This window comes from Raphanus sativus, chromosome 4 (assembly GCF_000801105.2).
Source record: "Raphanus sativus cultivar WK10039 chromosome 4, ASM80110v3, whole genome shotgun sequence".
Classification (NCBI taxonomy): Eukaryota; Viridiplantae; Streptophyta; class Magnoliopsida; order Brassicales; family Brassicaceae; genus Raphanus; species Raphanus sativus.
The window spans coordinates 13,816,400-13,840,659 of NC_079514.1; the positions used below are offsets into that span (position 1 = coordinate 13,816,400).

The 24,260-nt window shown below is 35.1% G+C and overlaps 5 protein-coding genes, 2 long non-coding RNA genes and 1 other non-coding gene across 8 annotated transcripts; 3 read left to right on the forward strand and 5 right to left on the reverse strand.

Annotated features, from left to right (window-relative positions):
- Positions 1–2,122: 2,122 nt before the first annotated feature.
- On the reverse strand, positions 2,123–2,501 carry LOC130510907 (uncharacterized). Its single transcript, XR_008944697.1, has 2 exons — positions 2,425–2,501; positions 2,123–2,334 (listed from the first exon to the last, which is right to left on the reverse strand). It is a non-coding gene; the product is annotated as an uncharacterized LOC130510907 (long non-coding RNA).
- A 1,805-nt stretch (positions 2,502–4,306) lies between these two features.
- LOC108855934 (F-box protein SKIP14) lies at positions 4,307–6,633 on the forward strand. Its single transcript, XM_018629864.2, has 2 exons — positions 4,307–5,928; positions 6,035–6,633. The coding sequence occupies exons 1-2, from the start codon at positions 5,122–5,124 to the stop codon at positions 6,503–6,505; spliced, it is 1,278 nt and encodes a 425-aa protein (XP_018485366.1). The 5' UTR covers positions 4,307–5,121; the 3' UTR covers positions 6,506–6,633.
- Positions 6,634–8,020: 1,387 nt separating this feature from the next.
- Positions 8,021–9,560, reverse strand: LOC130511708 (uncharacterized). The gene is made up of 4 exons (XR_008945201.1): positions 8,908–9,560; positions 8,681–8,770; positions 8,452–8,577; positions 8,021–8,384 (listed from the first exon to the last, which is right to left on the reverse strand). It is a non-coding gene; the product is annotated as an uncharacterized LOC130511708 (long non-coding RNA).
- A 566-nt stretch (positions 9,561–10,126) lies between these two features.
- On the reverse strand, positions 10,127–10,729 carry LOC130511128 (uncharacterized). Its single transcript, XM_057007982.1, has one exon. The coding sequence runs from the start codon at positions 10,727–10,729 to the stop codon at positions 10,127–10,129; it is 603 nt and encodes a 200-aa protein (XP_056863962.1).
- A 727-nt stretch (positions 10,730–11,456) lies between these two features.
- On the reverse strand, positions 11,457–12,405 carry LOC108852164 (TLC domain-containing protein At5g14285). Its single transcript, XM_018625666.2, has one exon. The coding sequence runs from the start codon at positions 12,379–12,381 to the stop codon at positions 11,641–11,643; it is 741 nt and encodes a 246-aa protein (XP_018481168.2). The 5' UTR covers positions 12,382–12,405; the 3' UTR covers positions 11,457–11,640.
- Positions 12,406–14,000: 1,595 nt separating this feature from the next.
- On the forward strand, positions 14,001–14,973 carry LOC108852509 (uncharacterized). The gene is made up of 4 exons (XM_018626016.2): positions 14,001–14,244; positions 14,342–14,433; positions 14,548–14,672; positions 14,791–14,973. The coding sequence occupies exons 1-4, from the start codon at positions 14,049–14,051 to the stop codon at positions 14,849–14,851; spliced, it is 474 nt and encodes a 157-aa protein (XP_018481518.1). The 5' UTR covers positions 14,001–14,048; the 3' UTR covers positions 14,852–14,973.
- Positions 14,974–17,022: 2,049 nt separating this feature from the next.
- On the forward strand, positions 17,023–18,355 carry LOC108855220 (50S ribosomal protein L15, chloroplastic). The gene is made up of 3 exons (XM_018628984.2): positions 17,023–17,505; positions 17,782–17,933; positions 18,014–18,355. The coding sequence occupies exons 1-3, from the start codon at positions 17,061–17,063 to the stop codon at positions 18,242–18,244; spliced, it is 828 nt and encodes a 275-aa protein (XP_018484486.1). The 5' UTR covers positions 17,023–17,060; the 3' UTR covers positions 18,245–18,355.
- On the reverse strand, positions 18,325–19,813 carry LOC108855219 (uncharacterized). Its single transcript, XR_008945189.1, has 2 exons — positions 19,648–19,813; positions 18,325–19,464 (listed from the first exon to the last, which is right to left on the reverse strand). It is a non-coding gene; the product is annotated as an uncharacterized LOC108855219 (transcript).
- Between the last annotated feature and the right edge of the window lie 4,447 nt (positions 19,814–24,260).

Sequence of the window (24,260 nt, forward strand, 5' to 3'; positions counted from 1 at the left end):
TATCTTGAAGAAATCTGCAAAGTATTCCTTGAGTGGAACTGCAAATATTCTAAAAATGCAATAGAAAACTGAATTCATCTTCTAAATCTTTTTTCACCAAAAATAATTTTTAAAAAGATGAAACAGAGATTCGATTTACCTTGGCAACGAAAAATGCGGCTTGTCTCTCTCGGAGTAGACAAACAAAGGAGAAAAGGAAGGTTGTGGTCTGGCTTACAATCGCAGCGCCAGTAGCGTAGGTCGACCGTGCCAGGCCGAGTCAGAAAGGCTTTGATGACTCAATGTTATGGGTGACCTTATTGCACGGTTCAGAGATTGAAAAATAAAGTGTGTTGATGTTAGAGTTTTGAGGCTCCTAAGTCAAATGATAGTATAGTGGAAGTAAGTTTCAACCAATTTTGAGGGATTCAAATGCATAGAGAATGCAAGTATTTGCCTAATCTAAACGCAATCAGTGAATTGGATGGTTTTTAAACTAAAACTAGAATGCAAGTAACAGAAATGATAATTTTAAGCTATTGGAAAGGAGAACTCATGGGTATAGGGATTTCAGACCTTGAGTGATCAAGTTTCGAACTAAGGACGACAAATGAATCAATCAAACTATTAACCTTAAGCCTAGACACAATTCTAAGCAAGCTCTATGTCTAGATGAATGCTCATTTGCTAACATGTCTCAAACATCAAATGTCTTTGGTTGAATAACATGCAAGCAATCGTTACTAACAAGTCCATTAGCTATCTTAGCATCTTTAACAACAAATATCTTTGGCAAAGTACACTAAGAGCCTAGGAGAATTGACTCAGGCATTTCATCAAACACCTTTTGGTGGGAAATGCCTAGAGATCACCCTTTGAGTGGCCTACTCAAATGATGCATTAAGATCACTCTACTATGCAAGGAACAAGTATGATTTACACCTAACACATCCTAGAACTAACCTAATCACCCTAAATCTCCCTAACCCATGAATCCAAAAGTGGATTACTCACTAATCTCCATGATTCCTCTTAAACCCATGGTGGATTTCAGATGAATCATATAGAGAAATAGAAGAGAAACTCACAAGAACACAAGAACAATCAAATCCAAAAGAGAACTTTTCTTGAGAGAGTTTTGTGTATTCAATAGATAAAAGATAATCTGCCAAATGGTGGCTACATAGTACTTAAACATTAGGTTTTCCAAGTGCAAAAACATGCACAACAATTGCAAAAAGGTCCTTGAAAAATAATAAAATCGTGCAGCAGATAACGCGGAGCGATCTCAGAGGGTCACTTCAGGAAGTCGCTCTGGGGTTGGGAGCGACCTTGGGGGGTCGCTCTGAGAGGTCGCTCCAGCCTCTATTTTTGTGTCTCCGGGCGATGAGAACGCGAGCGACTTAGTTAGATCGCTCTGGTTGGTTGCTCTGGTTGGGAGCTACCTTAGGAGGTCGCTCCAGAAGGTCACTCTGCGGTTCTCGACCAGGATGGATATGCCTCTAGTAAATTGATCATAACTCCTCCATTACATCTCCAAATGACTTGAAACCACTTCCATTAGAAAGCTAACTCAATTTCCTATGTCTCCACAAAATCTTAGCAACAGAAGATTTCTCTAAGGCCTCCATCAATGCTCATCTTTCACCCCCGTTTTGATCACATTGCTTCCAAATGTTTCCAAGAACTCCATGTGGTGTTCCAATACCTAATAAAGACTTATGTATGCAAAATGCAACCTGAACATGTCTAAATATTATTCTATATGATGAAAATGCATATAAATGAATAGCTAAAACAATGCAAATATGCAAGATATTATGTGTGACATGCTATTAAATAAAAACGGCATCACATTGTTCTCTCAAAGTCAAAACAACACATTTATTCTCAATGCCAAATAGTTTTCTACTTGAACTTCTCTTTAGTTATAGTTAAACCTTTTGGCTGTTTTTTTTTTAGTAATATAAACATACAGAATGGCTATGCTAATAATGTAGAAGTTGAGCTTGAATCCAGATTATATAGTTTATTTTAAAGGTTTTAAGCAAAGTTAATACACTTTGCGCCTTTAGCCTTTGCAAAATTCAGATAGGAATTGTAATTCGAGATGGGAGGAACACTGAAATGTGATGACCAGGAGGAGAGTAACCTTGAGTTTGTAATTTATTTAATAATCATAATTTTAGTTCATATAGATAACACATTAGAGCATTCTAAATGTTATATTAAATTCTATAACATAAATACATACGATTGATATCATAGCTGTCATTGAAGTGTCGGACTGCTCAGGTGACATCATCTCGAAGAGTATCTATGTCTTGATGAGGGACATCAACCTTGTGTTGCATCCTAGTACACATCAACGATATTTTCGGCTACAGATTAAAAAAGAGTGAGATAGATGCATTGATAGAGATAAGAGTTGAGAGAGAGACTAACCCATGATTGTCTTGAAGAAATCTGCAAAGGATTATTTGAGTGGAACTGCAGATATCCTAAAAAAAATACAATAACAAATTGAAATTCATCTTTTAAGTCTTTTTTCAACAAAAAAAAAAAAATTCTTTTAAAAAGAAACAAAGATTCGATTTATCTTGGAAACGACAAATGCGTCGTGTCTTTCTCAGAATAGACAAACAAAGAAGAAAAGGAAGGTTGTAGTTAGGACTTGCAATCGTATTAAAAATAAATTATGTGACATTCTATTAAATAAAAATGGCATCATGTTGTTCTCTCGAAGTCAAAAACAGCACATTTATTCTCAAGACCAAATAATTTTAGAGTAAATAAATATAAACAATTACTTAATTTATGTTTGTTTTCTAATTAAATCGTACAAATAAATCATATTCCCTCTGTTTCATAATAATTCTCATTTTAACATTTTTTTGTTACAGAACAAGTGTCACTTTAGAATTTCAATACAAATTATATTTACTTTCAACTGAAAATTAATAGCAAACTTCATTGATTTTATAAATAATTTTAATTATCTCAAATATTATTCATCAAATAGATATAATTAATAATAAATTAAATATATTTTAATCATTTTCTTAATATATTGAAAAAAGTCAGAGTGACATTATGAAACGGAGGAAGTACAATAGATTCATACTCGATAAATTCATACTCGAATCTCTATAAATTAATAAATTTCGCCGGTCCTAACATGGACCGGTTCAAAATTTTACACAAATCGAGAAAATAATAAGATAATTTTTTAGAAAATTCTATGTAAATATATGTCCAATTAATGTTAAAAAATAATAATTTATATGAATACATATTTCTTATAAGTACAAATCTGTTATTCTATTTTTTATTTTATATTCACAATGAAATTGTTTTTATATTTTCTTAACTCTTACTATATTTTGAAAAAGATTTAGTAAAATTATATCTAAAACCAAGTGGTCTTGGCCTAGTGGTAAAGGGGCTCCGGCTGGAGCTTCCGCCCTGGGTTCGATTCTACTTGGCCACCCGGAGCGCCTTAAGTGGTAAGAAAACGCGGATCTTGCGGGCCTCGTGGTGATTAGTCCTTGGGCCTAGAAAGCCTTTGGGATCACACCACGGTTATCAAAAAAAAAAAAAAAAAAAAAAAAAAAAAAAAAAAAAACCACATTTAAGTTCGGGCAATTCTTTCAAATAATACTTTTTAAGTTTTTGTCATAAAAATAATATTCAAAAAATAAAATGACCAAAATAGCACATTTTTGTTTTGAAATTTTAATATTTACTTTTTATTTTTAAAAATTTGAACACATTCCTAAAACTCCACTTCTCAACTCTAAACCCTAAGTCTTAGATTAATTAATCCAAGAGTTACAAAATGTATATTTACCATTCAATAAAACTTCATTTGGTCATCTTTCTTCTTATGATGCTATTTTGTGACAAAAATCTGGTTTAGTGCTATTATGGTCTGTTTTTCTTTAAATTCTATGCAATATATATTATATACATCAAATAATATAATAACTTAATATAAAACTGAAATTTCTAAAAAATATTTAATGTCTATACACTAAAATAAAATATTTTCTTTAGTTTAAAAGAAGAACTCTAAATAGAAAAATATTATAAATTAATATATCTGTTAATTAATAAAATTTTAAAGTCTCAATATTATTAATTTACAAAGGTATTAAAGAGGTTTTGCAGTTATAAATCGGTGGAGATATCAAAAAGAGCAAGAAGAATGTCTACAAAAAAAAACACGACGTGTCCATCTTCCTAAAGACTTTGACGATTTCACCGTTACCCTAATCTTATCTCTTTCCTTCCTCAGAGATGTATATAAATAAATAAATAAATTTTATTTTATTTCTCCCTCGTGAAATCTCTCTCGACCCCTAAAATAAAAAACAAAGACGGAGAGAATTTATCGCACAAGTTTCCATCGTTTTCTCTCTTTAACTCGGCCGACCACACCAACCGCTTCTCTCTCTCTCTTCTCGAATCCAATTTGATTTCGCAACAAAGAGGAAGGAACCTGCTGCTGCGCTGTGTTGTGTTCAAACCCAGTCGGAACTGTTTCAGAAAGATCTCCTTTTTATTTCGCGGGCTTTGGTTTCTCCCCGTTGATCACGTTTCTTCCTGGGTGGGTGAGAGAGAAAAAGGGTCTCTTCGTTGATCTCTCTCTCTATTAGTTGATTCAATTCGATCTCACAGATCATTTTTTTAATTTAGGTTTCGAGTTGTCTGGTAAACCCTAGTTTTGATCGATTAAGTGTTAGACAGAATTAAAAAACCGAATTTATTCATTCATTCATTCGTTTGTCACCAATTCGTTGTGAATACGTCTCGTTTTCAGTTTCGTTTCCCCTGTAAGTTTCTTTCTTAGGGTTGTCGTTTTACTTTCTAATCTAAAACCAAACCAAAAACCAAGGGAAGCTCATAAAATTTGGGTGACCAGTATTTTTTTGTTGTCATCTGAAAAATCTAGAGTTTTCCTTTTCTTCTTATTCCTCTCTTATCAATTTACACATAACCAAAAAAAAAAAGATAGCTTTTTTTTTTCCGGATCTGTTCTTTTTTATCTTAAGGGGTTTCACTTTTTTTCTTAGGGATTCTGTACAAAGGGATTTTTTTTAGGTGTATATATAGATTATAGACTAGTAGAGTGGTAGATATATGGCGTTGAATTTTTCACAGAGAAACTTTTCTCCCCATTTATCTGAGGAACCCATGAAGATAGCCAATGGGTATCATCTCGTTGAGGGAGATGATGTTTTTTCCCATCCTTGGTCTTCTAGTTTTGGTTCATTTGACTATGAACGGAGGAGGAACAACACTGGAGATTCTTCAGCTTCTGTTGATATACTTGATGTTCTGCCTTCTGATCCTTTTGGCATGGACGATATCAACAATACTTTCACTGCCATCACTGGATGGCTTGAGGATTTGGAGGCTGGTTATGGAAGAGATGAGAGTGGGATTATTGGTGATGGCCAGCTCTTTGCTGGCTTGAGTTTCATTTGGAACAATGCAATGCGGTTTCAGGAGAGTAATGTGTACGGGTTTGGCGAGGAGGTTTTTGATGGTGCTGGATCTTGTCATGGTGCCTTCGTATCTGGTACTAGTGTGGATGAGGTATTGAGCCTCAAGGATGGACAAGTTGCAGAAAGCAGTGGTCGTGGAGGAGAGAATGCAAACGTTCATCCGGCGTTTGGTTTTTGTCTTTATCGCTTGGGGGTGAAGGATCTTCTTTCAGTTAGTATGGTTTGCAAGTCGCTGCGTACGGTTGTGTGTGATGACTCGCTACTGTGGAAACATATCCACATTTCTCAGCCGTTGAATGAGAAGATCACTGATGAGGCTCTTCTGCAGTTAACCGAGCGTGCTCAGGGAACTATGCAGTGTTTGAGGCTCGTTGATTGCTCGAGAATTACAGAGGATTGTCTTAAGCAGGTGTTGGAGCGCAACTCACAAGTAGTTAAGGTGAGCTTTTCTTCATTTTCTTTTCAAGTTGATTTGGAATATTAGTTAAATAAAGAATGCATGTTTGGATCTTATTTAAACCTAATATTGTTGTGTGGTTTGACAGCTTGGCGTGCCTGGATGCATAAGGATCACTATAGATGGTGTTTTGAGCATCTTGAGAGATCTGAAGTCTGCGGGAAAGCTTCAGGTGAAGCACTTAGAGATCGGTGGCCTCTTTGGAGTTACTAAAGACCACTATGAGGAGCTGTTTGGTTTGTTAGACATAGAAGATAATGTGGAGCAGTCCATACAGAAGCCACGTTTTTACCATAGAGGATACTCATGTGTATCATCGTGTGATGAGAACAAGGGGATAGATATTGAGATGTGTCCAAAATGTCAGAACTCGAGGCTTGTGTACGACTGTCCAGCAGAAGATTGTAAAGGGAAGGAGGAGTGTCGTGCTTGTTCTCTTTGTATACAGAGGTGTTTTCAGTGTGGTCGGTGCATCACTGACAGCGAGTATGAAGAAACCTTTTGTCTGGAGTTCCTGTGCGCTGATTGTTCGAAGCCGTCCCCTGAGTTACCTCTGTAGGTTGAAAATTCAGTCTGAGCCGTTCTTTTCGTTCTGAAATTGGATGGCTCAGTTCTTTCATGGGTAACACTACAAATGATGTTATAATATGAAGAAACCTTTTATCAAAAAAAAAAAGTTTAACATCATTTATTTTGAATATTTCATCAGTTATAAATGATGTTAAAAAAATTTGTATCACTTGTTTAAAATGACTGATGATCCAAATAATTTGTAACTGATGTAAAAATATAATATATTTACATCAATTATTACAAATGATGTCAATCTGTTACTATATCATTTTTATGTTTGGTTAGGTTAAGATAACTGATTTCAATTATATATAATTCACTAATAACTAGTGTGGCTAGTTTTTGGTTCTGAGCAAGCAAGGAAAATGAAAGATATGAACGCAAAATTCAAGAAAATGAGGAGAGTAGTGTGATTTGTCACCTATTTGGATGGTGTGGAGTTTGATTTGGATACGATGAGGGTAGGGTTTGGGCATTGATACTCATCGCCATCATATCGGGAAGCCATCATACCGGGACTACAGAAGGAGGGTTTGGGCTTGATGGTACCCTTTTGAAGTCATAAAAGGAAGACAACAAGAATTACATTTGGTATGAATTTAACATTTCGACCATAACTATGTAAACTCGAAAATCTGGTATGAATTTAACATTTCGACCAAAAAAAAAAACAAGATTTACATTTGGGTTAAGAAGTAGATGATCATTTGTGTTATAAGGTGTGAAGAACATGATTAGTCTGCATTCTTGACCGAGGTCTTAAACTCCATGTTGATCAAGGTAAAATTGCATCTGTCCGTAGATATGATCTCTAGGAGCTCTAGCATATGTTTCTTAACTTTTGGATTATTCTGTGTGTATGCAACCCAATAAACAAATAAAGATTAAGCTTTTGATTTGAGTTGAGAACTGGGATTGTCTACGCCCTCATACAAGCATGTTGACTCAACGTTGCTAAAGTCTGATTCCTCTGTGCAATTTACACATGGAGGTAAACTTTTTGGGTGAGAATTGTTGGTATGGAAGAAGATATTGGTCATCAATTGGTTTCAGTTTATTTTTTTGGTGTAATTGGCCAAAAAAGAGTTTTGAGTCTTTTGACCATAAAAGGCCAAATATAAAGTAGTATAATTGATGGTAAACTTAGTTTGGATTAGTCTTTCTTGTTTTCTTATAGAAATGATAAGACTTACTGTTGGTTTTGAAGGTACTGATCTCATATTTATCCACCCTCTAGTATTTATCCTATCAATTTTCAAAGCTCCTCTCCAATGGTGGGGAGGAGAAATGGTTGCATCAGTATGATTAATCTGATCTTTGACCATCCATCAAGAGGAGAAGATATGATATCTTGGCTCCGCGAGGATGGACTTGTCCGAGACAGAGTTTGACGGGTTTCTGAGCATTGAAAATATTGATATGATTTTTTCAACCTTGTGTATTGTACGATGATTTCTGCAGCCTAGAAGAATTTTCTTTTTCTCTCTGTTTTCAGCAAGAATCAATGTAAATATGTTCATACATTCTATCGTTATTGTTAGAGATTGATAGACTTAAAAAGAGATCTATTTTGAATCCAAGACCATCATCAAGTTTGGTTTGCTAAAAAAACAATGGTCTGCGCCAGCAAATGATAAAAGCTGATTACTATTGAACAAACTTAAACAGCAAAGGTACAAAATGGTCACACAATTCAGAAAGAAAAATAAAACAGAATAGGACCGGACCATATGAGGGTCAATAAAGGATTCACTTGACTTTGAAGAACATGAAAAGAGGAAACCGTGAGAGAGAGTTGGTGGTGTCTACTCTTCTTCATCCCACTCGTCGTTCTTGTAAGAGACAAGGGTATCCACTTTGTGAATCTGCAAAGAAAGATGTGGTTAGTTTAGAGACACTTCAAAGTGAATGTAGAGGTTTCTTGCTCCTTACCTTGGTATCAAAAGCGTGGAGCTTAACCATCTGAGGATTAGCAATCAACTTGGGGTGGGTCGGTTTCAATCCACGTGAACGGAACAGCTACATCCGTGTCCGTATATGCCAATACATCAAACACACCTAAAAACAACAATAATATGCAATTACAATGGGAGAAACCAACACGCAAACAAACAAATTAGTGTTGGGAATAATGATGATCACATTGGGTTGTTTTTCTTACAAGGCAAGTAAGTAAATGTTGGAAGCAACCTGTCTCATGATAGCTTGGGTCTCCCTCAATATCCCCTTATCAATCTTCTCCCTCGACACCCTGTAAATGAAAAAAATCAAGATTAATATTTTGAAAAAGGAATTTCCAGTGGAATTTTTTTTGACAAAAAAAATTCCAGAGCAATTTCAGAGAAAATAGGTTAGACATAGAGTAAGAGAAAAATGAGGAATACTCACAGAAGAACTCGCTGATGATGGCAGCAGATCCGTGCAATGTGATTATATCTTCGCAGCAGCCGTTTTAGAAGCCCTTGAGATATCAATTGGATCTGTGATTTGATTATTCTGGAAGCAAATGTGATTTCGGAAACGTCAGTGGCTAGGGCTTTTTGATGATTTTGGTAGAATTTTTTTTTTAAAAGAGCCTAACGGCTTAGTCTTCACATGGTAGCGGGTAGTAGTTAATTTATCTCGTTTGGTTTCGTATTTAAGCATCAGGTAGAGTTAAATGTAATGGAAGATATATCGGTTGGCATGTTTTGAGTTATGGTAGTAATAAGATTGCTGTAAGCTTGTTATGTTTTTAAGAATCAAATAATGTGATTGGTTGGTATGTTTTGAGTTATAACAGTAATAAGGAATCCTATGGTTTGTCCCCACTTCTCAACAGCTTCGATGATGTCGTCTCAACAGCTTCGATGATGTCGTTCTATGGATGGAGTTGCAGCCGGAATGATCATATGCTTTTGACGGGGTTGAGTTCTTTAGCTACGTGAGATCTTCATTGTTTTATACTTCCTTTTTGTTACAAATGTGTTATCAATGTATTTATTCGGACAAGTTAGTTCTTTCTATAAACAAATGGAAGTCCTTTTCATGAAAATAAGGCATGTAAGCAGGAAAAAACTTGGTATGGATTAAGAAAAAAAAAAAAAATATATATTATATATATATATATATATATATTTTCTTGTCAACGAAAAAGAAAAACACTTTAAAAATCTTCTAATGCTTAAGTACACACTCTGTAAAATTTGTAATTCGGTCAACTTCCACTTAAAATAATGATTAGGGATAAACAAATGTTTGAGTCAACCATACAATATCACAAGCACCAGAGGTTGCCGTGACACGCATGCATTTTTGGAGTTGACTTGTACGGTTGTTGTACCTTGAGTTGGCCAATCACCAACAGGATTAAAGTCTATGTGAGGCTTACAATTTCTTTATAGAAATATGATGGTGAAACATAAATTCAAGAGTTGAAAAGCATTACTTCCTCTGTTTTTTAAAGATGTATGTTTTAGGAATTTTTTTTGTTTCAAAAAGATGTATTTTTTATTTTTTTTTATTATTTTTTTTTTGAATGAATTTTAAATTTATTCAAAAAAACCTTGTTACATCTTGTGTAAACCAGTTTAAACCTTTAAAAAGCAAACAAAAAGAGATTACATATTCAACTACTTCTTGTTTGAAACCAATAGCTTAATATATCTTCCATGCCCTTCTTCCTCTTCATTTTAACAAGACTAAGCTTGTTTCTGACTTTTTTATCCGTGAGCTTTATGATTGTTTCCACAGGCAACACACTCTCTCCATGCCTAACTTTGTTTCTCTCCCTCCAAATGCCATAGACAGCTGCGTGAAAAGCATATCTAAGGCAGAACAATAGCTTCTTATCACAACCACCATTTGAAACTTTCTGCACAATCAAACCCCAGTCTTCTGAATATGTATTACCAAGCATACCTTTCACTAGTGACTTCCAAAGCTGAGCAGAGTATACACATTTAAAGAACAAATGGTCGCGAGATTCAGCTTCCAATTTGCATAGAACACAAGTTGTATCCACTCCCCTATCCCACACAGAGATTCTATCCATAGTTGATAATCTATTCTGCATAGCCAACCACACTATGAAAGCAAATCTCGGAGTCGCCATAGGAAACCAGACACCTCGCGTCCACACTTGCTGCATACTAGTTGGTCTTAAGTTGAGCCAAGTCTCCTTGGTAGTGAATTTTGGTTTGTATCCCGACTTCCCTCTCCAAAGACACATATCCTTTTTGTCATTACTCAACTTAGCACTGATAGCAGTTAAGTTTCTCTCCACCTCAATTAGAACTGCAGAGCGATACGATCTTCTTCGTCTCAAACTGCATACTGCTTCTTCCAGTGTGGCTTCTTTCCTTATCCCCAACTGTAATGTTCCTCTTTCACCCAAGATATCATAGATTATCCCTAACTGTAAGTATAGTAATGTTATCACCGACTAGGATTATCTAACAGTTTAAGTACAGTTGATATAGTTGAGGCACAATCAAAATATGGTTTTTGGGGATGGAATTTGTGGCGTCAACCTATAGGTTTTATCAACTAATTATTTTTTATATTTTAACAGTTTTTATATTATTTTTACAGTTTAACTATATTTTTATATTATTTTTTACAGTTTAACTTATTTTTTATATTTTTAGTGTAATTTTGGTCAACTAATTATGAATAATTGTGAATCTCAAAAACATTAATTGTATTTCTTGAAATTTTATTGGTTTAGAAATATAGGGAATATAAAATAACAAAAACTATGCACTAATAAGTAAGTTTTAATATGTTTTATTAAAAAGTGTGAAAATCTCAAAACATGTATTATTTAAAAACAGAGGAGTATGATATAATTTATACATAAGCATTATGATATAAATCACATCTACTATCAAATAAATTTATACTTTTCGGAAAAGAAAAATAAAACCATTTCTATATGCAGTATAATTCAGACATGATTCAAATTAAACAACCGCAATTTACCATAGAAGTAACACTAAGCTTTTACATTCATAGAAAACAAATTAATAATGTTATCATCATTAATATACATCAAACAAATACAATCAAATAAATTTATTATGAACGCTATTATATCTAGACTTTTACAGTGCCAATCAAACGTTGAAAGTATATAAAAAATCATTTAAATTTCTTGCCAGAGTTTTTCTCCCTAAACCAATCAACCCAGTTCCGTAAAACCCACAAAACACTAAGCACAATAGCAGAGCCAATCACAACGAGCCACGATATCCAAGCCCACCGTGGAACCGCTCCCTCAGCCGCTCCGCTTCCGTAAAACGACGCCATATCGTACAGAGCCACGGGACCCGCCAGTCCGCGAACCACAGTGTAGAACAAGTAGAAAGGAGGAGACAAGAGCTCCCTCACCCTCCTCGCCAGCACGACGTCGTTCTTCCTGTACCCGGCGATCGTCCACACGTTCTGGCACGCGCTCGTCGCCTCCGCCAAGACCAAGAGCAGGAGGAGCGCGTGAGCCCCGTGGCCTACGGCGAACCGGCACGTGGCGAAGACGTAGAGCGTCGCGACGTGGTGGAGGATGAAGAGGAAGTCGTTGGGGAGGAAGACGAGGTAGTGCAGGAGGTCGACCGTGAAGTAAGCCATGCTGAAGTCGAGGACGGTGGACTCCGCGGCGGTGTTGGGAGAAGCGAAGAAGGCGCGTGGGGTTGTTAGTAGGGCGTGAGAAGCGAGCACGACGGCGGGAGTGCCGTGGAACAGTGACATTAGGCAGCTGGAACCTAGATGCGGTGATTTCCACGAGCGGAAAATGAGGAAGTAGCCGAGGAGGTATACGGTGATGAAGAGGAGGAGAAACGACGGGAGATTCGCCGGAGAAGAAGGATTAAACGACGGCGTTTCCATCTCTCTGTTTCTGATGATATTTTTTGTGAAACTGTTTGGAAGAGCTTCTTCGCTCAATTTGAGTGGGGGTTTTTTAATTGAGATGATAAAATGATTTGATGTGATGAGGAGTATGGAATGTACGGTGGATCTAGAAGTCAAACAATTGATCGTGGCCGTTGGATTAATTTTAGTTTGACGTGTTTATGTACGTATTTATTTACTTGTGCGTGCGTACAAGTTATATGCTCTAGTGCTTATCTGGATATTCTTTTCGTATTAAAGGGATGATTAATATTTTAATTTATCTAATTTGTGATTAAGTAAAAGTTTGCGGAAAACATTTGTTTTATCTCCCTTGTGAAAGTAAAATTGAGGGAAATCATATGTTTTGTGACGGAAAATGGGGATTTAAGATTTTTAAGTCAATGTAACAAAATGCTGGCTAATTGTGATTTAGCAAATTCCTCCTAATAGGCTTTACTAGGCCCAACATATTGCCAGCTTTAAGTGATTTTTTTAATTATGAGGCCTTAAATTTAGTTATAGCCAGAGGCCCATTATGGAAGCACATTAGCACATGAATAGCTAACGCGTAGTTGTTCCTCGATTAGGTTCTTTCGTGAGTTATTCTTGGGTTCACTCCATAAAGTGAACCTTTAGTTCGCCCACTAATAGAAAATTGTCATTTTAGATTTAGTATATTTTAATTAAGGAAACAAATAACTTGTCAAATTATATTATCTTTCAAAATAAAATTTAAAAATAAATAAAAATAGTATATAAAAACGAATTAAAAAAATTAATGTTGTCAACTAAACCCTAAACTCTAATACTAAACTCTAAACTCTAATCCTAAATCATAAACCCTTGGGTAAACCCTAAACCCTTGGAAAAATATTAAACGTGTTGTCAACAAAACACTAAACCCTAAACTCTAATCATAAACCTTAAACCTTTGGGTAAACCCTAAACCCTTGGGTAAATTCTAACCCTTGGAAAATAATAAACATTTGGATAAATTCTAAACTATAAATCTTAAACACTAAACTCTAAATCTTATAAATAAATATTTTTTTTTAAATTATATTTTTTTTTAAACTATTGTTATTTTTATTTATTTCATCTTTTTATTTATTTTAAAAGCATAAAATAATTTGGCAAGTTATTTTGTTTCCTTAATTAAAAGATATTAGATTTAAAATGACAACTTCCTATTGGTTGGTGAACCCAAAAAAAAGTCTTCTTTCGTCAGTGTTAGGACCTACTTGAACATTTTCTTCTTTGTTTTTGTCATATTTTTTTTCGTCAACTTTTGATTTTCATCATAATTTATAGACAAAAATAATTAGTGTTCTTATGTCATTACTGGCATGTATCCGGCAGCTACCAACCCCGGGAGACTCGAACCATTTTAAAATTAAATAAATCAGTGGTGATAATTTTTCATAAATTAATTGTTTATAATAAATTAATGTCTGAATGAAATCATATACTTGATCGGTCTATAATTCAATGTCACTGGAGTGTATTTTTCTTGTAAATGAAAAAAAAAACGAATCTAGTTGGTGAACGAGGCCTTTCAGTTACCAAATCGTCTAATTACTTTCTTAGACTGGTTCCACGTCCAAACACATTATAAATAAACACATTGACAAGATTTTAATTGTAACACAAACTTGAAGAAGATGAAGAATGTTATGGTGGTTATTGACGAGAGCAGCTCAAGTTATGATTTACTCGTTTGGGTCCTTGAAAATCTTCAAGATATAAGTAACAGCAATAAACTTTTGATATTTGCAAAACAGCCACAAAGTTTTGTTGGTCCTATCTCGCTCTCTTCATCGTTGGGATTTGCACAGCTTTTCTATCCATTTTCACCCAGTTAAGTCGTTTGTCAACGATTATTCTTCATTTAAGAAAAACATCTATATATGTTTTTCCTTTATCTTATATATGCATGTTCTTGTGTGTTATGCAGGGGCAGAACTTATAAGACTAGCTCAAGAAAAGAATATGAAGATTGCTTTGGGTATATTAGAGAAAGCCAAGAAGATAAGTGGAAATCATGGGGTATAATCTCTTGACCATGTCATTTATGGAATCACTTGTGCAAAAATATTTATATTAAGTTCATGTCAACAACCATTTGTTGAAAAGGTTAGTCTCATCATAAATAATCCACAGATTAAAGCAGAGACATTAACTGATGTCGGAGACCCTAAAGAGCCAATCCACAAGATAATTCAAGAGCGAATGATCAATTTATTAGTTATGAGCGACGGCGATCAACAAACCTCAAGTCTTAAAAAGTAAGAAAAGATCATTAGGGATCCGATTATTGTTATTTCAATTGATTGTTTATTTAACCAAGAAACTTAGTAATGTAAGAAAATATTGAAGTAACGACCATTGCTTCAATAAATGCAGGTGTTTACACAATACACATTGTTCTCTTCTTGTCGTGGAGAAAGGAATTCGTATAAATTAGTGATTCGATAAATTAATGATGGTACGAACCACTAAGATCTTTTATAATTGTATGCATGTGGTTATGTAAAATATATGATATTGTGGGGTTATTGAACTAATAGAATATGATATTATTGTACATATCATATCTTGCCCATACGTGGATGCCTTGGACCTAACCTGTATAATAGAAAATCAATAATTAAATTGGTTAAAATAATGTCTGTTTTCTTAACTGAACAAAGCAAAATTCAAGTTTAAAACAAATAAAATATCTCTGAATAAAATAAAAGATACCAACTGGGAAATTAACAAACCCAGCCCTGTCAGAAAAATTGTGTGAATTAATCAGTTGGGAATTGGTGGTAGTTAGTTTATAAATTAGTTACTATCCTATATAGATGGAGTACATATGTTGACACTATTATGTGTTAAGAAGGGTGTTATATTGTCTAATAAAGAATTTAGAGCCAAACCTCGAGCTCCAAAGCTGTAAAGATAAAAAGATTTGATGAATCAACTTGTTTTTGAGAGCAAATGATATCACTCTGTCCAAAGAAATACACTATCAATTTGGCGATTTGGATAGCCTTTCGATCAATGGGGTACTGGCATCAAAGATCAAGGAAATTGTAAAATGAATGTTCACACAAAGATTGTGAAAAGCCCTAATTTATCTAAACAACTGTTTTTTTGAATATGACGTACCACATTAGGTTGAGTGTTGATTGATGTATATATTACGAAACATCAATCGGTTTGTTTTGAAATAACAAGCAAAATTCATTTTCATAAGAAAACAAGTTTAACATTAATGGTCTGTTTTATTATGTGGCTCTTATGTTTTTTATAGGATTTACATTTGTTGAAAACAAAGAAAATTGTTTCAAATAAGAAATCTACGTAAAGAAATAAAGATTTGACTAAATGAATGAAGAATACGATTGAATTAAATCAAATGGTGGACACTTGGTCCTTTGGTCGACCAACCCGAATCAAGGATATTATGGCCCGACTCAAATACTCTTTAATGGTTCTAAAAATTGGCATAGGTAGCGCCTAAGCGGCAACTCAATCATACCAAAACGATTTTCTTAAAATCTTATCTATACGATTCAAATCGTTTTAAATTATTCTAAAACAGTTAAAAACGATTTACAACAATCTAAATTAGTGTAAATATGTTAAATTAAGAAATAATGTTCGTATAACTCCATAAATTTGCCTAGTTTTCTTTTGTTTAATATGTTTAATTTTAATAATTCATTAAAAATTATAACTAAATTCAAACACTAAAATATCTTATAAAAATATAAAATATATAATAAATTAATAATTCGTTAATGACTAGACTTTGCCTAGACCTTAAATTGTACGTATAGTCATTTATCCTATACAAAACACCTGGTTACTGCCTAATGATATGATTTCTTGAACATAATTCTAGTTTTTGTCTAATGAAGTCATCTCCATTTTCTCACTTGATGTCAGAATCTTCCTTGGCTAGAATAAGATTAATCTTTCATAGCTGGTCTGCCAGTTGGTATTATCTATGAAGAGAGCCGGTCATGATCGTATCACTGCAGGGGCTGAACTTACCAATACTCAAAGCGGAACCAAGGTTCATTGGTATAGTGCATCAGATTTGCCAGTCAATATACCAAACAAGAATGTGGTCGAGGGCTTTTGTGAAGCTTCATTAATTCTAGCGACTTTTTATAACTTTTTGAGTGGATGTATTCGGTGGTGTATTTTCTGGCATAGAGAACGACGATTTTTGTTTTGGAAGATTGATGCTTGCAAGACATTTTATGAAAATGGACTTTGGATAAACCGAAATCTATGTGCTCATGTTTATTGAAGGTCTTTTAGCCTTTTGTTTTTGGTCCTGCTTGTTTTAGCCTTTTCTTTTAGGTCTTTTTATCTTGTTATTGTTTTTTCTATAATCGATTAATTAGTTTGTTTATAGCTAGCTATATAAGTTTCTTTAATCTAGCAGTTTAATTAAGAGTTCATTAATGATTTTATACTAGGAGTTTCGGGATTCAAACCCGTTCAAAAAGGAAAACATTTGCTAACAGAATATATAACCAATCTTTGATTACCAGAATAACGAAAACGAAATTAAAACTCAAAATGGCCCACAAAGGCCCAAATGCTGTCGTTAGCACTGAATATCTCACGAATACCATCGTCGACCTTATCTCTAAAAGCTTTTCATCTGGTGTATGCCCTCTATGGCTGTTCCACTCTCTATCTCAACAAATCTTCCCATCTCCCGCCAATGTCACCGCCCCTGCTTCCCTTCCACTTCATTTAAGGGAAATGTAAGCGTCTTATTAGGAGCAAACCCACGTCAGATTCTTTCTCTGAAACTCCACCACAAGCGTCGAACGGGACCCCTTGTTGTGTTCAACCAAACGTCGTCGTCTTCTCCTTCTTCTTCTCCAGCAGCTTCAGAGAGGTTCCGTCTGGATAATTTGGGACCACAGCCTGGTTCGAGGAAGAGGGCGAAGAGAAAAGGTAGAGGTATCTCTGCAGGACAAGGAGCGAGCTGTGGTTTCGGGATGAGAGGTCAGAAGTCACGATCTGGTCCTGGAATCATGAGAGGTTTTGAAGGTGGTCAAACCGCTCTTTATCGCCGTCTCCCCAAACTTAGAGGAATCGCCGGAGGTACAATTACTTCTTCTTCTTTTTTTTTACTTTGTTTGCTATCTCAAAGTATCAAACTTTGTGTAGTCTAAGTGTTCGATGAAATGTCTCACCCAGAGACTTTGTTTAAGCTTTATAGATTCCGTATGTAACCGAGAGATGGGAGTCCTGGTGGTGTTTTTCAGTTTCATGTCTTCGTTGCCTGAGATTTTATTTTGCTGATAATCTCAAAGCACCTTCTTCAATCCGTATCCTTTATTTTAGCTTTCTGATGCATCAACCGTGTTTTTTGAACAGGTATGCGTGCAGGACTGCCTAAGTACGTACCAGTTAATCTCAAAGACATTGAAACAGCTGGGTTTGAAGATGGAGATGAAGTGTCACTAGAGACGTTGAAGCTTAAGGGTTTGATCAATCCTTCTGGAAGGGAAAGGAAACTACCTCTTAAGGTTTGTGTTAACCTTTGAGAGAAACAAAACAAAAAAGTATTGCTTTGCTCCTTACTTAAATCCTACTTCTTGGATTTCAGATTCTTGGTACTGGTGAACTAAGCGTGAAGCTCAACTTCAAAGCTCGTGCATTCTCAACATCAGCCAAAGAGAAGCTTGAAGCTTCAGGCTGTACACTCACAGTGCTCCCCGGAAGAAAGAAATGGGTGAAGCCTTCAGTTGCAAAGAACCTTGCACGTGCCGATGAATACTTTGCAAAGAAGAGAGCTGAAGCAGCAGCTTCTTCTTCAGAACCAGCTACTTCTGCTTAAACTTTTCATTTTCAAGCTTTTCAATGTTGTAAAGATTTTGTAAAACGGTAAAAATTATTATTGAACATTTTGTTTCTAAATTAGAAAAAAAAAGAAACTTTTTTCTCAATCTTCAACAAAATTTTACAGAATAGGTTTCATTATTACTACAAAGTTTCCACCATTTTCTTTGCATAAACACCAAAAGAGCCATCAAGGTTCTTCATCATCATCATCAACATCATCAGCGATGAAAGCTCTTCTTCTGACACGACGTCTAGACTCTTGTTCATCAGAAGACTGATTGTTGTTCTCTTCATCTCTATCTCTAGATGACGTTCCCGTATCACCTTCATAGCTCTCTCCCCAAAGCCTTGAAGATCTTCTTCTCACACCTATATGGGACCTAGCTCTAGACGTACCAGACCAGCTACTACTACTCCTTGATCCTCCACCACTCGATTCTGGTCTAAACACACGGATGAGGAAGAACACCGTAAGCCAACCACCATCATCAAACGATAGAATACCATCATCATTGCTCCTCCGAAAGAAGACTGTAGTGTGCTAAGCAAGTCCCCTAAATCCCTCTGCCTCTCTAGCCTCCTCCAGCTTCTCTGCCTCTCTGGATCAGCTTCTGATGGCCTTACCCCTGGATGCTGGAGCCTCGCGTGCTTTCTCAGATCAGAGTAAGTTCCATTGAACTCACAACTCTCAGAAGAACAGCTCCTAAGCTTCGCGTTCATGAAACCTCGAGCATCTTCAACAGCCACCCATTCTTTTATATGTCCACGGCATAACGGACAAGTAAGCTTCGGTTTGGTTTTTTCTTGGTCTGTTACCTCATCAGATGCAGCCTCTTCTCTTAAATCTACAGTGTTGGAGCCTGAAGCTACACCACCACCACCTTCAGTCTCAGCTGGTGTCGTCTGTTTGGAAGCTTTACGGTACTGATCGAAACAGTTGGAATGACGGTGGCTAGTGTCACACATGTAAGGACGACAACCTTTGTCAAAGGAAGAGCAAATGAGAAGGATGCCGTTGTGAGGATGTTCCATACAGACGGGACATCGAGCTTCTTCCCATTCCTTGACTTGCTTCTCGCTCGGCTTCTTCAAAGCACGGCTTGACTCGCAATACAAAGGCGATGATGATGCTCTTAACCTTTCATGAGATACAGATCGGTCTTTCCTCTCTTTCGGCATAATAATTCTCTAAAAAGAAACTGTCTTTTTTAAAACCTGCAAACAGATCAAAGCTTGTCATAAACTAATCTTACAAAAAAAGGATTTTTCTTTCGTAAAAGATGTGAAAACAGAGTCTATGAAGATTTTTACTTCATAGAAAAGTTTCCAACTTTTCATTTTATAGATCAGACATAAATAAACGAAAATGGAACGAGAAAAAGAGAAGATGGGACTTACAGGAAGAGTCTAGAGCGTTGTGGCGATGGTCAAATCGAACGAAACCCTAAATCGGGCTTCCCATCTCGAGAGAGAGAGAGAGAGCAAAGGAGGTGAGACGATGAAGATGAGGCGGCTACTTTACTTTTTCTTTCTTTCTTTCCTTCTCGATATATAAATTTTATTTAATTTATTTATAATCGTTTTGCGAAAAATAAAATTAAAGTGATTGGGAGAAGAATACAACAAGATTGGCAATTTGTTCATTGATTCGTGAACAGCCACAGACAGTACAACGTTACAAAGTTTCCTGTCCACGTTCGTTCATGCTTTTCTTTCTAGCTATTAATACGTGTCTTTTTTTTTTTTCAAATGATAATGATGTTTCTTGGATTTTTTCTTCTAGTGGTAAACCCAACTTTGACTAATTTTTTATACGTTTTTGAAATTTTACTAAGTATGAACTAATTATTTGTGAAAGCAATAACGGCTTCAATTTTTTTTAATTACATAATGGCGAGAAAACAAAAATGTTCTACAGGGCCCTAGCGTCCTTTCTCGCTCATAATTTAACCAAAACATGAATCATAAAAGCCCACATAACTTTACTTTATTTCTTTTTTCACGACAGCACTTTTATTACTTAAGAAGATTGTATATAGTCTACATGGAGCAAATTGCTAAAACGTAATGGAACATACGCATGAAATATAAAAGATAAATCTTCCATTCTGTCTTTTGCTAACTTGTCAGCCTCTTGGTTTGCCATCCATGCTCTGATCTCTCTTGTCCAGTTATAGTACTCAAAGTGAAGTCGTTTGTTGTTAATAATATTCACTGTTTTTTGACAATCACTTTCCAGGATAACATGAGTAATCCCCAGACTCCAACAATGTTGTAAAGCCATTAGAATGGCCTGTAATTCACTTTCAAGGGCATTGTGTGTTCTTCTTCCTATTGCTTGTATTGCCTTTTTATAAACTCCATTGCTATCTCGAATAACCCAACCTGCAGAGCTTGGTATTTGTGTGTTGATGAACGATACATCAGTGTTGCATTTATACCAGCCGTCTTGTGGTCGCTTCCATCTGAAAACTTCTGTTGATCTAGTTTTGAGGAATCTGTAAACTCCTTCTATTCTGATCAGTATTCTCATTTTGTTTCCACTCCATAACTTTACTTTATTGTATCAATATATTAAAACTGAAATTTTGTTTCAGTAGATTAAACAGCAGAATTGTCAATTCACAAATAAGTTTATCTTCTTAAAATCTTGGAGCATGTTTGTAATTTCACTCTCTTTTCAGAAAGATTGCAAGATTCTCATTAGGATTATGTCAAAGAAAAAGGAATACTATCGACTTTAATGTAAAAAAATATACCATGATATTTCTTCATGACTAAAAAAGTTCAACAAAGGTTTATAATATAAACCTTCTATCAATACACAAGAAGAGTAAAGATATTCACTTTTATTCTTATAACCAAGTTTACAAGTTCTGATAAGATCTTTGGGAACCAGCTACTTCAAAAACAGCTACTTCAAAAACTACAAAGGAAATTCCGACAGCCAAAGCAATAAAGTGAAATCTTTCTTTCCATGGTCTAGTATAGAGATGTCAAATGGATGGGATAAAAATGGGCGGTCCGTGTCCAAATTGATATGGTCTAAAATGGGCATGTCCATTTTGGTCCGTAACTAAATTTTTGTCTACATGGACAAACCCAATTATATCATGGACAATACTGGACTTAACCGTTTGGACAATAGGCGGCCCAAAAATCTAAAATGTCTAGGTTTAGCAAATTGGGAAAAACTCAATATTTTTTTCGACATTTTCCTGAAACCCAAAGATTTGATTTATAACTGTTTATGTGTGATTTTGTTATGAAAAACATAATTTCTGCCAAAACTGAAAAACATAATTTCCCGCCAAAGCCGGAAAAAATATAGTTGTCTGCCAAAACCGGAAAAGCGTAATTTTAGCCAAAACCGAAAAATACAATTTTCCGCTAAAATCAAAAAATCAAATTTCCCGCCAAAACCGAAAAACCAAATTTTCCGCCATAACCGGAAAAATACAATTTCCCGCCAAAACCGGAAAAATCAATTTCTACCAAAACCGAAAAACCCAATTTCCCACCAAAACTGAATAATTCAATTTCCCGTCAAAACCCGGAAGAACGCAATTTCCTGCCAAAACCAGAAGAAGAAAAACGTATTTTTTCGCTAAAACTGGAAACACAATTTTCCGCAAAAACCAGAAAATACTATTTCCCGTAAAACCAGAAAACACACAATTTCCCGCCAAAACCGAAAACATAAATCTCGCAAAAATTGGAAAAACACAATTTTCCGCCAAGACCGGAAAATACAATTTCTCGCAAAAACCGGAAAAACGCAATTTCTTGCCAAAATAGAAAACGCAATTTATCTTTTGTGAACTTGTGTGTTTTTATGAAGTCTAGAATATGAAGTTTAGAACTTGTATGAATTTTACTTTTTAAAACTGAAAATTGTGTTGTTTACATTAAGTGGTCGTATAGGCCCATGGACAGCCCAACAAATGTAATAAATCATGGTTTTATTTGGTTTTGGTCTCATTTGGACATGGTTCTATTTGAGTTTCGACCAAATATGTCCAGCAAAAAAATAAAGCTCATTCGGACACGCCCAAACCCGCCCGGCCCGTCCAATTGACATCTATAGTCTAGTAGAAAGTATTGGGGTTGTCGGGTAGCGAAGCTATTATTGTAACACTAGATTTCGGTAATTTTGTTCAATTTGGGATTGCAATTGATATTATAATTTCCGTTTTTAAGTTGATTAATATTATTTGGTTTGTTAAAGAAAAAGATACCTATATGCATATTTTTAGCCTAAATGGATTTTCAAATCTCTTTTCCCAGTCAAAATTATACACACCAACAATGGTTTACAAATGTTTTGTAGTTTAAAGATTCTAATTGTCTCACACTTGAAAATCTTAAACTTAGAAACTTCCTACTTTCAAGAATCACTTCCAAAATCGAAAGAGTTTAGGTTGTTTTGAAGTTATTTGAATATGCTCTCGGTTGAAGTTATAGTATTCATATGTGTTTCTTTTTTAGTTAAGAGTTTTGAAACTTAACGACATTTTACCGTCAATTGTATAAACGTTTTTATGATGAATAAATTTTAACATTCACTCAATATAAAATCTAAACAAATTTGATTACTGTTAATTTGGTAGGATCACATTTCTTATAGCAGATGTTTTATCTGATAGCCGGCGCAACTAAGAACGCATGAAAGCTAGGTGCATTTTCGTGTGAAGCATTGGGGACAGGGATTTTCATTGTATAAGCAGTTTTTGTGGTGGCTTATTTTGATCCTTAATGTTTGATTATGAAAGTGCTAAATGGGTCAGTTATAAAGATGTATGAATACTATGTCAAAAGTACTACAATAGATGGAAACAAAGAATTTCTTTATTAGATTTATTTCAAGTAAATTTACAAACTTTACTTAATCACAAAAACGCTAGCCTCACATGTTTCTATGATCTAACATATGACCCAAGAAACACTCTCTCATTAGCCCTTTTATGTTTCACTCACCGTACAAGTAATAAAATCATTTTTGCTAAGAATCATTTTCTTTTGTGCTAATCCTATACAAATCTTCCTCGAGCTAGTTATACTAGCTAGATTTTGTGACTCCTTTCCCAAGTAAATATCTCCAAATCTCCTTGTTAATCATCAATTTCTTTTAAGCAAAATTTTTTTTCTTAATGACAAACTTCATCTTCAAGCAAACACTTTTTTATTTAATGGAAAACGTCCATTTATCTTCACAAATATATTCCCTTTCATTTTTTCAAGTTAACGCAATCAATACATGAACTCCAATATAGCTCCACATTCATGCAACACATTACGTACTACCTTCTGTAGTATTCCACGAACTAATACATATACATCAACAATCTTCCCCCTTTTGACTATGTATGTGAACTCATCACCCATACAGAAAACTGCATCTTCAATCTCCCCCTATGAATTACATCATGATCAAAAACTAATTCGAAGATCGTCACCCTCTAAATCGAGGATGAAATACCACTTCACTATCTCCATAGTGATTAGCTCTCCTAGACCATGCATTCATGAGTCTTATCCCACCATGATTAGCTCCTCGAACCAACTTGAAACAATTACTTCGAAAATATCCTTGAAATCAACAAGAACAACATGTTGGACCATGAGTCCTCATATCATATATTCGCTCAATCTGATGCTTCTCCCTCAATAGCCTGAAACACTTTGGCCTAATATGCCCAACAACTCCACAATGAGCCTTATCCCACCATGATTAGCTCTTTAAACCAACTTGAAACAATTACTTCGAAAATGCTCTTTAAATCCACAAGAATAACTTGTTGGACCATGAGTCTTCATATCATATATTTGCTCAATCTGATGCTTCTTCCTCAATAGCCTAAAACACTTTGGCCTAATATGCCCAACAACTCTACAATGATAACATACATGTATAAAGAGTCGTTAAAATACACTTTTTACCTCTAGAATTTTTCTTGTATCAGTTGATGAAGCAGTCTTCACTGCAATCTTTTCATCTAAAGAAATCGTTG